The sequence below is a fragment of the Ciconia boyciana genome, chromosome 9 (assembly GCF_034638445.1).
Source record: "Ciconia boyciana chromosome 9, ASM3463844v1, whole genome shotgun sequence".
NCBI lineage: Eukaryota > Metazoa > Chordata > Aves > Ciconiiformes > Ciconiidae > Ciconia > Ciconia boyciana.
In genome coordinates, this window is record NC_132942.1 from 10,616,281 (window position 1) to 10,631,535 (window position 15,255).

Below are 15,255 nucleotides of genomic sequence, written 5' to 3' on the forward strand. Positions count from 1 at the left end.
TAAACTTACACCTTCATAATGTGTTGCTTAGAGCCACGTGCTTGGTGTGAGCTGGATAGATCAGCATTAGAAAGTTGTGGGAAACTGAGTCTCAATGGCTGCTCTTTTTTTTTTCCTAGTGCTGTTTGACATAGAGTCTGTCTTTGGTTTGTTCTGTAGGATTTCATCAGGACAATGGTTGGGGTTTTTTTGGCATTTTAGTGTGGAATTTTATTATCTGCTAAAAACGAATTGGGGAACCAACCCCACAGATTTCCTAATTTACAGCTCTGGTGTGGCTGCCTGAGGGGTGAAGGGGAGAAAAGAAGAGGGGGAAGCCTCCAGGGAGGCTGGGCTGTGGAGGTGGGTCTGGAAGATGGCAGGCAGAAGTAAGGCAGCATCACTGGAATGGAAATGACCTAGGAAGGAGGAGGCTTCTGAGGACCTGAAGGTCTGACAAGGTCAGATAGCCCTGCCTCTCCCACAGAGATGAGGACATTTGGTTAAAACCAAAAAAAAGGAAAAAGGTTGTGTATGGAGGGAATAGGTCCAGCACAAACACGTTCAACACATGCCATCCTCAGGCTCAGGCTTCTACAAAGAATCTGGGGAAGCAAACCTTAATGAAAACAACAAAATGAAATTTTTACATGGATTTCACCAACCTAAATTGCTCTAATCTATTTGCAGTATCATAAATTAATATAACTTGACAGAATATTGAACATGTGTGCATTTTGTCACTTATGTGTTCCGTCAGTGCATGTTTTGGTGTGTGTATTTTGCTATTAGCGGCTGCTGGAGGTTGCCTGCACCTCTGTTTCAATGTGGAAAAGGCAGCTCCTGGCTTAGTGGTCATAAGAGCTGCCCAAGGCAAGTCACAGGAGGCACAGAAAACCAGCCTGTAGGGTGTAACGCACAGGGTAAAAGTTCTGGTTTGAAATCCTGATGAGCTTAATCATTCACTGACTCCTCTGGCTGTGGCTGCGTGTTTTTGAGGACTTAAGTCTTCACAGAGCAGGCAAGAGGATGCATGTTGTTCTGGGGCTGTCAAGGCTCTGCTGCAGGAGTGTCGCAGCCCACTGGAGGGAGTGAGTTTCTCCTTTGCACTAAGATGCAGCCGGGTTCCCATGGCTTTATGATGGTTTTGCAATTGAAGCATCCCTGTAACGTTGCTATGTGAGATGGAGATGCAAGCCTGCAGAGAGACCTAGAGAAGAAGAGCTGCTAAGAGGTGGTAATGTTGAGAGAAGCGGCAGAGGAAGGCAGCAGGCTCCTGGGCGAAGTGACATCAGCGGAGAGGAGCGCAGAGCTGTCCTGGTACTGCACACAGGGATGCAGTGAGGGCCTGGGTTTGCCTGTAAAAGTGACAGATCAGCAACTGCAGTGTAATCTAATTCCCCTGCCCTAAATAGCACATGAGCCTTGAAGCATGCCTGAAGCTTATCAATATAAATGTGCCGTAGGGAGGCACTGGAGCCTCTGTGTATGAGGAGCTGTGTGGAGTGCTGTAACATCCCCAGTGTGCTGGTGGTAATGAGTAAACCTCTAATGCTGTGAAAAGCTCATTCGTGGAAACCAGTCTTCCTTTTATATAAGGCAAGGCCAATTACATAGAAAGTAGAGAGAATGATGCTGGAAGTTAGACTAACTGCAGCTTACAGAAGAGAATGAGTTTCCTCTGTTTGCCAGTCCTTTGAGAAGGTGTGGCTAATCCTTGTCCACAGCAGGCAGAGTATCAGTGCAAGAGGTCGCAACAGATTGTGGTCACAACTGTGTAATTTCTACTGAGCTCAAACTATATATAGTCTTCATCATAGTTGAATGGCAACATTTGGCATATTTTTGCTACAAACTTTGTGGTGCGATTTGGAGCAAATAAGGCAGAAGTAAAGATTGGTGGAATTTGCTGACATACATACATAATAGTTTTTTATAATAGTTTTGTTTTTATACATAATAGTTTTGTCAGGTATGTGATTTGCCAGTGCCAATCAGACTTCATTTGGGATTCTTGTACAGGATTTGCTTTGGGGAAAAAAAAATGCAGTTAAGCCAGCCCTTCTGGGACAGCGCTGTGTGCTCTGCTGCATGGCTTTGGGGCTTTAAATAGTTGCCCAGTGAGGATACTCATCCTGTAACTGGTGATGTGCTGAAATGTGTATTGCACCCAGACACCTGTGCAGAGTGTTAATAGAGGCTGAAAATACCTGTGTTTGAGAAAGTTGTTCCTTTCTTCTCTTTTGGCCAAGTTTGACGTTTTCATGCTTGTTTAACCACAAAGCCACAATAAAGTGTACCAGTCTTCTCCAACATCCCTGTTCTGAAGTGTTGCACTGGAATGCTTTGTTATAAAATGTTTCCGTTTTTCAAGAAGAAAAAGCCACCTCCTACACATGAAAAGAAGCAAAGAGAATATTTACTGTTTGTTCCTAAACTTCCAAGAGACCACAAATGTTTTCGTGACTAGGGGAAATATTTTGACAATATTATTTAATAATTTTGAAAACTAATAAAGGGGAAAATTCAGTGGTATTCTGGGAAGTGAGAAAAAGACATAAACTTGCATCATTTTGCTTTTGCAGCTTGCTGAGCAGAGATTACGTAGAGCATCAGGGCTCTTTTTTTGGAGCTTGCTGTGCGTTGGGTTGTTGAGGTGGTATAGCATGGTGGTTAGGTTTGTATTGAGGAAATACCTGTTACTGGGTTTCCCTTGCGATGGTGCAGTGTTGTGCAAACAAAGACATCTGAGCCCTGAAGAGCTTGCAGTCACTGGCAAGGACTGTTCACTCCCTGATCTCATTGTAGAATCTATTGTCGGGAAGCAAAAGCAATAAATGAGCTTGCAGTAGCAGATGGGGAATACAAGGCTTTTGTAGTATATACAAAAATATGCCAGGGAGGAGGGGAAGGGAAGGAGTTAGGTTTACCTGTTACTAGTGAAACTAGTGACTGAACCGTGTTATGGGGAAACAGTGTTTCCCCATGCCCCTGCACTAAAACCAAAGGAGTTTGGGTTAACAGCAAAAGTAGCATGATGAGTCTGAGTTGCTAACGGACTTAGGTTTTGGTAAAAGTATTGTAGGAAGGTGAGATACAGTTTGTCTAGGGAGATGTTGGGTGAAATTACAGGAGCCTCTCAGTCAGATATCTAATGTTTTTTGATTTCTTATCTGAACTGCTTGAAGTCCCTTAGGTCCTTAAAAATCCCACCTGCCATGTTAGGATTGTGAAGAATAGGAAGCTCAAAAATGCTAAGGCTCTATCAAAGAAAAGGAAGTATCAGGGCTCTTCCTACATGGACCCTCTGGAAGAAAAGGCAGGAGCAACTGTTATCTACAGATCATGAGGAGAATTTTGTCTTGTGATCATCTCAGAAACACAGTCTTGAAGCTGCTTTCCTTTTTCTTAGTACATTCAGAGAGGAAACGCCTTAGAAAGCCAAGTAAACGGCTTCTGGAATATGCAGAAGAATATGATCACTTATTTGCACCCAAGAAAAAATCAAAGAAGGGCCAGGAGCAATTGCAAAAGGTGGGTGAAGGCTAATGTGCTCTTCATGGTTATTGCTCTGGTCTGTATACTTTTGACACGTTCTTGCTGGCTGAGTGTTGTTGCTCTGTGCAGTGCCATGCAGGATGAACGTTTTCACCAACATGTTTCACTATGCTAGGTGAATTCTGTGGTGAGGTCTGAATTTGAAGGAGGTCTTCCTACACAATGCAGTCCTGACAGAGATAACCAGCGGGGGCCGAGTCCTTTGGTTTCAACTCCATCTTCAACCAAAGAGTGCCCTCCCATCCTTGAAGCAGAGTGCTCCTCCTCAGAACTAGGATCCCATTCCACTGATCCCAACGATCAACTTCTTCTAGAAGGACCTTCAGATTTTCCAGAGCTGGTGCTGTCTTCCTCGGATGTTTCTGAAGTTTCTGCTTCCCCAGATGCAGAAGAGAGATTCCTGAAATCAGGTAAGTGGGAGGTTGTATGATTCTGCTCCCATAAGTGAATGTGTCATATGTTCAGCGGAAATTGTTGCTTCGATCAGAGTGAAAAGGTTAGTAGCTGTTGATCTGTTAGTTTGTTTTTGCTTTGCTTCATTTAGTGACCATTACTGATGCTGGGAAGGGACAGAGGGCAGGTGCAGTGGGTGACCCAGTGAGCTGGATGATTACACTTATGCTGTCAGCTTTCTGTAGCGTCTGATGGTCATCCTTAGGTCCTGGTGCAGAATACCCCTTTGTCCAAATTAAGAAAGTCATAACTCCTTCTCTGAGTCTATGCCATCTGTGCTTGCAAACAGTGGCATTCCTTTAGCTTGAAGGTCTCTTGCTGCTGTTAAAACCCTTTGGATGAACATTGCTGTGCTGAGGTTGATACACACAGTCTAAATCTCCATAGCTCGTGGGGGTGACCTTTTGCTCTCCTGGTGAGCTCAGGGAATTGTAGCACAGAAATCCCTCTGGAAAAGCTTTTTTTCTTAGAGGTTCTAAGCATCTGTAGAAATTGTCAGATACTTCTAGCAGCAAGCCAAGGCCTTAGCTTTTGGCCCTTAGCTTAGCACAGTATACAGAGAGCCAGTGCAGTCTTCAGGCTTTTCCCCTTTCCAACAGTATCAGGGTCTACTTTGCGGTATGTTCATTCTCTGGTAGTGTCTAAAGACATGTCCAGGCTTAAAGCCCTGGTGTTCTGGCTGTGCTAACTTGGAGGGAATGCTGTTCCTGTTTTAAATGGCCTATGGTAAAAAAAAATTAAACCAAGCAGACAGAGAGGTACGGTCACTGGGAGGTCAGTTAGCCTGTTACGTTTGAGGGCAGAGGGATTGCCTTTGAGGGCTTGTGGGTGTCAGATAGAAATGGAAGGTTGGAGAGGATTAAAGGAGGAAAAACTGGGGATGTAAACCTGAGGTTGGGGATGCAGGAGAACAGTACAGGGTGCAGCGGTAGGAGCAGACATCCAGTATGCAGAGGTTGCATAGCTCTTCCTCCTGAGAAAGCTCACCTCTTGCTGAAGCACACAGAGGCCAAGCTGTGGGCAGAGGCTTGCCTTGAGAACGATGCCATGTTGTCCCTCCATTAGGTGTGTGGTGCATAAGCAGTGCATGCAGAGGTGTGTGGAGAAAGGACACAACTGAGGCTGATAAAGCAAGCAGATGAACAGGGTAGGATGGGTAGCAGGCTGTTTCTGTGGAGTATCTTGCACTCATAGCATCATCATTTCCCGGTTGTTCTGAGTTTATACTGTTGCCAAAATTAGTGTGGATGAGCCCAGGTCTAGCAACTCGTTAACTCCTGAGTGCCAGCAAAAAGCTTGAGTAGGAAATGGTGCAGGTTACAGCTAGTTTGTTTGGGGTGTCTTTTCGCAGGCAGTTTTAACCGGGAGTGTGTCCTTTAGCCTGTTTACTATGCGCAGCATGAATGCTGGTGTGAGTGGCATTGGAGTGGAGACAGGGCTGTATTTGTCAGTGGTAGGACTGCCTTATGCCAGAACAAAGTGATTGGGAAATTATGATCTGAATTGTGCTGCCAGGATGTGTTACCTGCTACCGTTGACTTCATAGTCTCTCTTCTGTGGGTGGATTTTTATATTGCATATTGAGGTATGCCTGAAGGTCATGGCAGGCTGAGGTCCATTTTTGTGGAAGTTGTACAGAAAGAGGTAATTGGCATCTCTGCCCAAGGAGCTTATGATCCCAAAGACAGGGTGAAGCAGATTGTTTTGAACTGCTGGCTGATATTTGTTTAATGGTCTTAGTCTAATTGAAGAGAAGAAAATGCCCATTTATCTGATGTGAAGAGTTTCATTGCAGGAAACTTTGAAAGCAAGCGTCAAAGGAAGCCCACTAAAAAGCTCTTGGAATCCAATGATTTGGACACTGCTTTTATGCCAAAGAAGGAGTGGACTCCCCCAAAGAAGGTACTTTCCTTCCAGCTCTTTTGAAAACCAGATAGAAAATGAGGCCAGACAGCAGACCCCTGCTGAATGAGACACAGTGCAATGGGTTGTGGTTTTTCTGTTGGCTGTGGCCCAGGAGCAAAGGTCCACCCTTCCCAAAGGTGCTGCTTGCTGTGTTATGACGAAGAAATCTGCTGAATACAGATGTGTTCCCTACCCCTCCCCACTTGTAATGGGGATTGGGGGTAGTTTTAGCTGTAAAATCTCCGCTCTTCATTGATTTATATGGAAAAGGAGTAATCTAGATGCTGGCTGGGAAGGTATGAGCAGAAATGTTCTGCGCAGAGGCTTTCTGTCACTGTCATGTTGCAGTGTAGCTTGAACTTGAACCTAAGGCTTTGCCCTTTTCCGTCAGATTTCCTCGGAGCAGTGTTTCCTTTGTTACCTTCCCAAGCAAGCTGGTGAATGGTACATAAGCGCAGAACTTGTAGCAGGGTGGAGGCTTGAGTCGTATGACATGTAGTATGCAGTGCTTGGCGCAGATTTTTTAAAGAAAATGCTGCTCTCTTCCACTACATATTCTGTATTCAGTGCGTGGTTTGGAAGAAAGCAACTTGTAAAGAATTATTTCAGGTGGTGTACCTGCACAAGACTTGTTGCCACTGTTTCTAAGGTTGATTAATAACAGTTTTCCTCCTTCCCTTTTTCTCTCTCTGTGTGGCACAGTCTTAATACAGTTATCGTGGTTGCAGTAATGCAGAGGCCAGTGTATTTCAGACTTAAGCTCCATAAAAGTGTAAAGCCAGAAGAGAGTCTCTGTTCCCAGCAGCTTACAGGGTGTTAGCAGCCTTTTTGGGAGAGCTCAGGAAACAGCGGATGATGCTGGTGAGCACAAGACACAGCAGACTCAGCATTCCTCCCTGCCCAGAGGCTGACTTTTCTATGTGGGATCTATCACACACACAAACCAAATATTTTCTTGTAAAGTCTCTAATCACTGATGAATTCATGACCTGAACTGTAAGTTACGTGTTGCAGTCATTCGTAAAGGCTCTGAGTGGCTGAGGAATGTGCATCTCTGATTTGCGTCTGGTGACTTGACTCTTGTGTGTTTGTAGGGCACTGGCCCTTCGGAGAGCGACAGCTCTGAGCTCTACTCACCAGCCCACTTGTCAGACCTGGGAGAAGGTAAGTGAAGGCAGGGCTGTGGGGGCAGACTGTTGGTGACATTTGGATCAGTGCCTGTGGCTTTGTGTGTTTGTGTATTAAGGGCTTACATGTCCTGGGCTCTCAGAGGGTGCTTGCCTCAGCTGAGGCAGTGGCAGAAGAAATAGGTACCAAGATTGCTTACCCAAGGTACTGTTATGTCTTTGATTTCCCTAAGGAAAGTGGAGATGGTGGGCTCATATTTCCGTGAGATGTTCAGTTCTCATTCATAGTCCAGGTGCTTGAAGGAAACTAGTCAGCACAGGTCCTGTACTATTGCCCAGTCTTTTGCCTGATGACATGCTGTGACCAGGCTCAATGGTGGCTGCCCTGTCCCATGGACGGTTGTGCAGTTGCATTGTACTCCCTCCCCATCTGCCTTTGTATCACATTGGTATCGACATGAGGAAGTTTTTGTTGCAGTGCGGTGGGAGGAGATAGTTATCAGCATTTGATTAGCAATGTAAACTTTGTGTTGGTAGCATTTCTTCTTTTTTGCTGGGGGGCTGTCTCAGGAAAGTCAGTGATATTGTTCAGCAGCCTAGCAAAAGAAGCTTAAACCAGTATGAATCGGTGGTCCTCTGATGGTTGCAGGACAGAGGGCAGCCTGCTTGGAGGCTGGTATTGTCCCAGCCCTTATGCCCTCAAAGACAGTAGGACCCAGCCTAAAGCTCTCAGGGTGTAGAACTTGCTGGTGGCACCTGTAGCAAGGGAATTATTTCTGCATTTTCCTTGAGTGGTCTTTCTGTTGCATCACAGCTTCTGAAAAGCTCTTGGAGAAGCAGCGGAAGCGGAAGAGACAGCGCCATCCCTCTGCTGCAATGCATTCCAAGAAGGAGAGAAATGAGGAGGGGCTGGGGGAGACCCCACACTCTGAGGTACTGTTGGGTCTTCCTACATGTCATCCCTATAACCTGTCTGCTACTTCCCAGGGCACTTTGCAGAGCCTAGGCCAGGTCATCTTTGGCTGGCTGGCGTGTCAGTTGGGAGTTTGTCCCACTGATGTAGTTGCATGAGCTGGGGTTGAACCTGAAGATACCACCTTGATTTAATAGCTATTTTGTGATGAATGCTTAACTCAGGCTCAGTTCTTAAGCTACTACTCAGCTAATTCTCCAGGAGAGAGGTTGTTCTGATCTGATGGAACCAGGTTTTGCCTGGCATCTTGCTTTGCACCTCAGAAGGTCTAACTGCTGTAAAAGGTCTTCTCTGGTGGTGGTGGGAATCTTGCCCTTTTACGCACCAGTACGAAGCACAAGCACTAGACTGTGGACTTCAATCCCTTCTTCTGCTTGCACCTGCACGCCAGGGTGAGCTAAGAACCATGTTGGAGGGGATGGGGGGGACTGTCTGTGACTGCTCACAGGAGCCTCTGATTACATTCTGCCATCCAGCAGAAAGGGATAATGGGGGCAACTCCCTTCTACTGCATCCTAGCAGAGTCGGCATACAAGTATCTCTGACAAGCACATTTTGCCTTTTAGGAATGAGCCAGGTATCACCAAGTGTAGGGGAAGCAAGACTTTTCCTGGGAGAGGCGGGACACCTCTGGGCCTCTCACCATCGCCTCTCACTTCCAGTGGCCCAGGTTCAGCAGCAGGCTGTTCTGTCAGGATAGTCAGTATGTATTTCAGGAGCCAATTATAGACATATATTGTTATATTTGTTGTTGTTATACAGCGTCCAGGAGAGCACAAAGCTCACACACCACTTTGTCTGAGCAGTGCCAGCCACGGTGCTGCTACTGCTTTTTGAAAAGGGTGTTTCTGATGGGGGTGATAAAGTGGGGTAATGCCCCTGGGCCATGCAAGCCTTCCTGTACTGGTATTAGTGCTCCTTCTGAAGTGTGCTCATCTGGAATCATGTTTCAAAGAAGCCTATACAGATATCTTTGCCAATGCTGGGGGCAGTTAACACTGTCTGCTGTTAGGCACCCACTAAAAGACTGGCTCAGCTCCAAGCCAGCAAATTCTCTGTGAATCTTTTATAGGGAAGAAAAGGGGAGCAATTCAGAGCAGCAAAGTAGCTAGGACATGGCTCTGAATCCTGCACCCACCATTCATTGCAGAGGAAAGCCCAGGGAGTCTTAACTGCCTCCAGTGTTAGACATCTGCATTGAGTACCTGGTTAGGTATGGTAAACCACGCAAAAAAAATGGCAATGCATGGCACCTTTTGCCAGCATCTATTTCTCTGTGATTGTGTCTCTTGAGCTGCTGTGGTGAGTGTGTTCACCCCATGGCTTAGGTGAGTGCATGAGTACTCGTGAGTATTGGAATGCTGTGGAGATGCAATTGTGCTTTCATGTGGAATTCGGACCATGCTGATCCCTAAGTGACTTTCCACACACCAGGAGAGGAACTCCACTTTGTGCTGAACAGTGCTAGCAGAAATAGATGGTCTGATGATACAGTGCAGCGAAGTCTTGGATCCAGCTGCTTTCAGAGGAAAAGAGGGCAGAGGAAAGCTTGTCTGCCTGGGTGAACTAAGCAGCTTTCTCTGTCCTTGCCTGTCTGTGGAGCCAGGAGTGCAAGTTTACAACATCAGGGCAGCAAGAGACTGAAAGAAGGGGATGGAAAATGCTGTTGAAATGGTTGTCAAGGTTGTGAGCCAAGGTCAGGCTGTGCCAAAGAACAGCCCAGGCTTTTGAGGATGTGCCAGATACAGCAGCAGAGATAGCTCTGGAAGAAGACCTGAGATGAGAGACCTGCCCTCTGTAGGAGGTATGTAGTTTTGCAGTGCTCATGCTGGGTAGGGGAAGGAGGGGGAACAGTGTGACAGGCTCTTTTGAGTGATGGCCTTAAATGGCGATTCCCTTCTCCCTGTTCACAAAGCACAAGTATCTGGCCTTGCCCATCCTGCCTAGCTCTGACGTTCCCTTCTCTGTGTGGTTCTGAAAGCATTGATTAAAACAAGGCTAAGATCCTGGTGTGTGAAGCTTGCAGGTTGGCCAGCTGTTTGCGGAACCAAGTAGGATGGGTGTAGACTGAAAGAGCAGGGCTAGAGCATGCTGTGCCACACTGGGCAGCGTGGGCCCAGTTGTTAAGGTAGCATTGCTACTAGCAGATGCTTTCAGATCTGAAGAGGGAGTTGCTGGTTCATGTTCTGTGACTCCTAGATGTGTTTTAGTCTCCCATTCCATTAACATGTGAAACATGGCCATCAGGGTTCAAACCAAGGAGTCCTAGCAGCCATGGTAGAAAGCATCCAGAAGGATGGAAAAATGAACCAGTTCTAAATCCCTCATACCTCTGTCTGTAGCAAATCAGAGTATGCCCTCCGCTTCCAAAACACTACCTTGAAACCTTAGCTACAGCAGGAAGCTAGTGCCACTGACCACAGGACAGGTGGTGCTTGTTTACCAGCACCCTGCCCCTCCTGACAGAGACTTCAGTGACCACAAGAGGGGCTGATCTCACTTTGTCTGTAACACTGGGGCCTCAGCATAAGCAGAAGCTATAGCTGACATTGTTTGCCCATACCAATAGCTGATTAACCCTGCTCTTGTTCTTCGTTACAGTGACCCCTGCAACCCTGAGGTCACTGCTGAGCTGAGCAGAAGAGGGAGCACCTATGTAGGAATAGGAGGACATGAGCTGTAACCAGTCCTTGGAGCACTGGTTGCCAATGCTGCTCCTGGAGCATTCCAGGAGCCAAAGCGAGTGTTTGGGCCAGAGAGCTGCCTTGCAGCAGACTATGTAATTCCTAGCAGAAATATAGCTGCAGGAGCAGAAGTATCATAGCATCTTCTCAAGCTAAGTGCTATTATGTATAGAAGCAAAGGTGTCTGTTGTGTTTTTAGGTGGTCTTTTTACCAATGCTGTAGAGACCTTTCCCTTCCCTTTGCCAGGGCTGCAAGGTAGAGTGGCAGCAGCTTACATGCTCCTTATCAGTATTCCTGCAGGCTGCATCCCTACCAGCCTTCTAGCAAGATCATGATGATAGTCTGTAAGGCTGTACACTGTATGGTATATTGGACTGGCAGTAGTTTGTAGCTGGGACTTTGCACTTTTTTTGTGCTCAATAAAGGCAATTTATACCATTCATCTTTGTATTGTGTGCTTTAATATACCATCAGTGCACCTGTGCGTCATTGCTCCACAGAACTCACATGGCTTTAAAATGTCCCCAAATAGAAGCATACTGCTATTTTGGGGGGGGGGGGGTGGAACATGGACACCCCCCCCCCCCAAAAAAAAAAAAAAACCAAAAAAAAAACCCAAACAACACAAACCAAAACCCACCAAAAAAACCCCCACCAAACAAAAAAAAAACCAACCCAAAAACAGGCAAAGGAAGCATCATTATCTGACCAGAATACGAGCTTTAAACTTTGGGAGATCCAAACTTTAAACTTTGGGAGATCTGTATGTCCTCATTTTGCCCAGACTAATAAAGTGTTCAGAGGGCATTCAGTTCAGCTTACAAGCTTTAGTAGCACCACAACTCAGACTGATACTCTCCCATACAGAAAGCAGTGCAAAGCTCCCTCTCATGATCGTTAGCTGGGCACCTAGCACCAAGCAGGCTTGAAGGTATGAGTGTGATGGCTGCTGCTCCTGCCAGCAGTTTGAATTCCTCACAAAGTCTTTCAGGTGTACCATTTGTGTCTGGGCATACACTGGGGAATGGCTTGGTGACCCAAGGAAGAACTGGCAGGTATGCACTGAGATCACTCAGTTAACTGTAGTGAGCTGGGAGATTAAAAAATGGCAGAGTCCTTAAAATATTCTTGCTCAAAGCACTTAACTTAGCTAAAGGCATCACTTTGGTGCAGCATTAATGGCCCTTAAGGTGTACCCACTCTGCAGTGGCAGCTGGGGCTGGCAAGACCACTGAAGTGTTGCCTAGACTGTACCTGAGAGGCCTGGAGGCTGGCAGGATGGCGTTTCCTAGCTCTTAGTTGCTTATCCTGACAAAAGTGAAGGCAGCGCTGCCACGTACAGCTCTGGGACGGCAGTATCTTGTGGTAGAAACAAGTGTCTCTAGGATACCTGCTGCTCTCCTTCCCTCTAACAGTGTCTGGACAGGACCTATGGACACATGAGAAGGTGTCCTTCCACCTTGGGAAGCCTTATGGCAGTGTCCCTGACTTGGCCCATGAGAGTGCAGTTGGGCCTTTATCATTTGAAACCCATCTTCTCAGCAGGATGCTCTTTCACCAGTAGATGTTATGGTCACCATAAGATGTTACGGTTGGTGCTGTGATACTTGTACAGGACAGATGCTTGTGAAAGACTCGCTACCCCAGGCAGGATGGTGGTGTAAATGCTCTGCTGCACTGTTCACTTTGGTGTTGGCCAGCTAGTTCATACTAACGCAGACCTTGGAGTACCTATGTGTCTGTATTTTATGTAGGTTAGGACAAGCTGAGACAAGTGTGGGGAAAAGTCTGGCTCATTTGCTGGGTGACAACTGCAATAAAGATAGTTTGAGGTTTTTCATTTGCATTTCCAGTGCAAACAGACATCAGCATGCAGGATGCTTCAGACTATTCCAGCCTACCTGATTTGTTTCTATGCAGGGCAATACCTTTCTTCCTCAGCCATGACTCCTTTCTCAGGGAGGGGTTATGCACAGGAAAATAATTGTGTTGAGTGTGTATATTTAAATGATCTAGTAAACTAAGAGCTCTTTCCTTTCCTTTCTTGTAAATCTTTCGGTGGAACTGTATGGGGGATGTTCTCTCCAGGGTGGGTAACACACAGAGACTGACTGCCAAACCTGTTATGTGCTCAATGGCTAAATTTATAGTTTCCAAGTCAGGACAGGAACTACTAACAGCCCTGATTCTGGATTTCTTTTTAAAGGGGGAGACATCGGTTCATGGGACTGCTGCAAGCCCCAAAGAGGGTAATGAAGAGGGGTCAGAGAACGACCATGGAGTGCCTTCGTCCAAAAAGATGCAGGGGGAGCGTGGAGGAGGAGCAGCTCTCAAGGAGAACGTGTGTCAGGTACTGTCCCTGAAGAAATCTCCTTGAAACTTTACCACTGTAAAGTGTTCTTGTGTAAGTTCTGGGAGACGCTAGTGCCCCAGATAAGCCCAGGTAGCCTCAAGGTGCTTATTGTAGAATTAACCAGCTTTTTGTGCTCTGAATCAAGCCTTTTGTCTGTGATTGCCTTTCCTCCTGCTAAAGTTCACAGATGTTGGGGAGACATGACTAACGTAGGATTAATTTTAACCAATGCATGGTAGCAGGGCCTGCATGACAAATGGTAGTGGTGGTGCACAAACCAGCTGAATTAACTGACACAAGGAAAACTTAGCATTTTTCTGCAGGGGTCTCTGCTTCCAGTCCTGGTCAGCACATGGATTGTTGCTGTCTGGGATGAGTTGGGGAAGGAGATTGCTCACATCTGATATTGTGCTTCTTTCCCTGCAGATCTGCGAGAAGCCAGGGGAATTGTTGCTGTGTGAGGCGCAGTGCTGTGGTGCTTTCCACCTGCAGTGCCTTGGGCTCTCTGAGATGCCAAAGGGCAAATTCATCTGCAATGAGTGTTCCACAGGTACGCAGCTTTTGTGAGCGCAGAAGGACAGGGTGCTTGCTGCATGCTTACCTGGTGCTTCCTTTGTTGGAGTGATCTGCTTGCAGTAGGGCTGCTAACTAGCTCTCAGTCCTCTGATTATTGGTTTGATGTTTGATAATGATTTTCTGATCAACTGGTCTTACTGTTGATCCAGGCATGTGAGGTGCAAAGAAGTGAATGTCCAGAATCTGGTGGGAAGGAGAAGGGGAAATTCTTATCTGGGACTAGGGAGAGAAGGTCGATAGAGAGGATGAGGCTGGAGTGGGCTGGAAAGGGGGGAATGTTTAAGCAGGGTTGTGAGGTTTTGTTCTTATTTTTCCCTGGCCTGAAATCACAACTATAATAATATTTTTTTTCAATCTGGAGTTTTATTGCAGCTGCAGGCTGCAATAGGGATAGGTACAGCAGGTTGGGAAGTTGTGCTGTGCTAATACGCAGCCTGGTGGAAGCGTCAGGTCTTCATTTAGCCCTTCTATGTGACTGGTGTTATGTCTGCTGCTCTTTCTCCAGGGGTCCATACCTGCTTTGTGTGCAAGAGCTGTGGGGAAGATGTAAAACGGTGCTTGCTGCCCCTCTGTGGGAAGTATTACCATGAAGCATGCATACAAAAGTATCCGCCCACCGTCATGCAGAACAAGGGCTTCCGATGCTCCCTGCACATATGCATGACTTGTCATGCTGCTAACCCAGCAAATGTCTCTGCATCTAAAGGTACTGAAATCTTCTAGGGTGGTCCAGAGGATGTAGTCAGAACAGTTTTCTTTGTTTCATGTCCACTGTGCAGTTACCTGCTCCACTGTTGTGTTGACTTTCTGTCCTTGCCTGCTGTAGCATTTGCTGAGGAATAGCATCTCTGAGGAGTGGAAGGGGTGGTGTCAGTATGCGAGGTTGCTGCTCATCAGCACTCCTGATGGTCAGACATGGCAACTAAAATGTTCTTGTCTGTCCAGACGCTTGGATGCCTGCACGTCCAGCCATGCCACATGCCTTTCTGGGTTTTTGAATAAGTCTCTGGAGCTGTATGGACACTCTCATGTTTCTTCTACGTACTTTTCACTGTGCCAGTGCTGCAGACGATGCGTGCTTAGCAGTGCTGGCTATCAAGGCAATGACATAGAGAGCAGCGTAGTAAAAACTATGATATATTGTTCTAGTTCTCCTTTTTTTATAATGCAAACTCTCATCTTGCAGTAGTGACACCCTTGGGCTAAGCTTCTCAGGCAAATGTTTGTTTGAGCTGCTTGCAGCAATACCTTGACCTTTATCTCACATGATTAAACTTAAAACTTTTATGTGATTGCCTTGTATTTTTGCTTCTAAAGCTGCCTTTCTTTATGTCCTTGGTATCTTAAGATGAGTGACAATAAGACCAGCTCTTTTTATCCTCAGGGTCTACGTTAAAGTTGTCTTTTTTCCCCACATATCAGTATATGGTGTAGAAGGCAACACTAAGGTCTAAAGCCCACAGCTGACCACTTCCCCGCTGGACATTTGCGTTGTGTTCCTCTGGCTGCTGCTTCTTGGTGGTCAGATTTACCCCTTTCCTCTCACCTCTTCTCGCTGTTGTTAGTCTCCTGTGAGGAACTGAAAACAAGCTCTCAGAAACCTTGGATAAATTAGGCCTGTAGGCGATTCTGAATTCTCCGTTTTG

At 46.3% G+C, this 15,255-nt stretch overlaps 1 protein-coding gene across 3 annotated transcripts in view; it reads left to right on the forward strand.

Annotated features, from left to right (window-relative positions):
* NSD1 (nuclear receptor binding SET domain protein 1) overlaps positions 1-15,255 on the forward strand; it is a 66,000-nt gene that overhangs the window by 25,396 nt on the left and 25,349 nt on the right. For all 3 annotated transcript variants that reach the window (XM_072872033.1, XM_072872034.1, XM_072872035.1), the window contains exons 6-13: positions 3,392-3,513; positions 3,653-3,947; positions 5,786-5,892; positions 6,990-7,059; positions 7,837-7,955; positions 12,887-13,030; positions 13,460-13,583; positions 14,115-14,315. In XM_072872033.1, the coding sequence (XP_072728134.1) occupies positions 3,392-3,513; positions 3,653-3,947; positions 5,786-5,892; positions 6,990-7,059; positions 7,837-7,955; positions 12,887-13,030; positions 13,460-13,583; positions 14,115-14,315 (1,182 nt within the window). The remainder of the gene's footprint in view (positions 1-3,391; positions 3,514-3,652; positions 3,948-5,785; positions 5,893-6,989; positions 7,060-7,836; positions 7,956-12,886; positions 13,031-13,459; positions 13,584-14,114; positions 14,316-15,255) is intronic.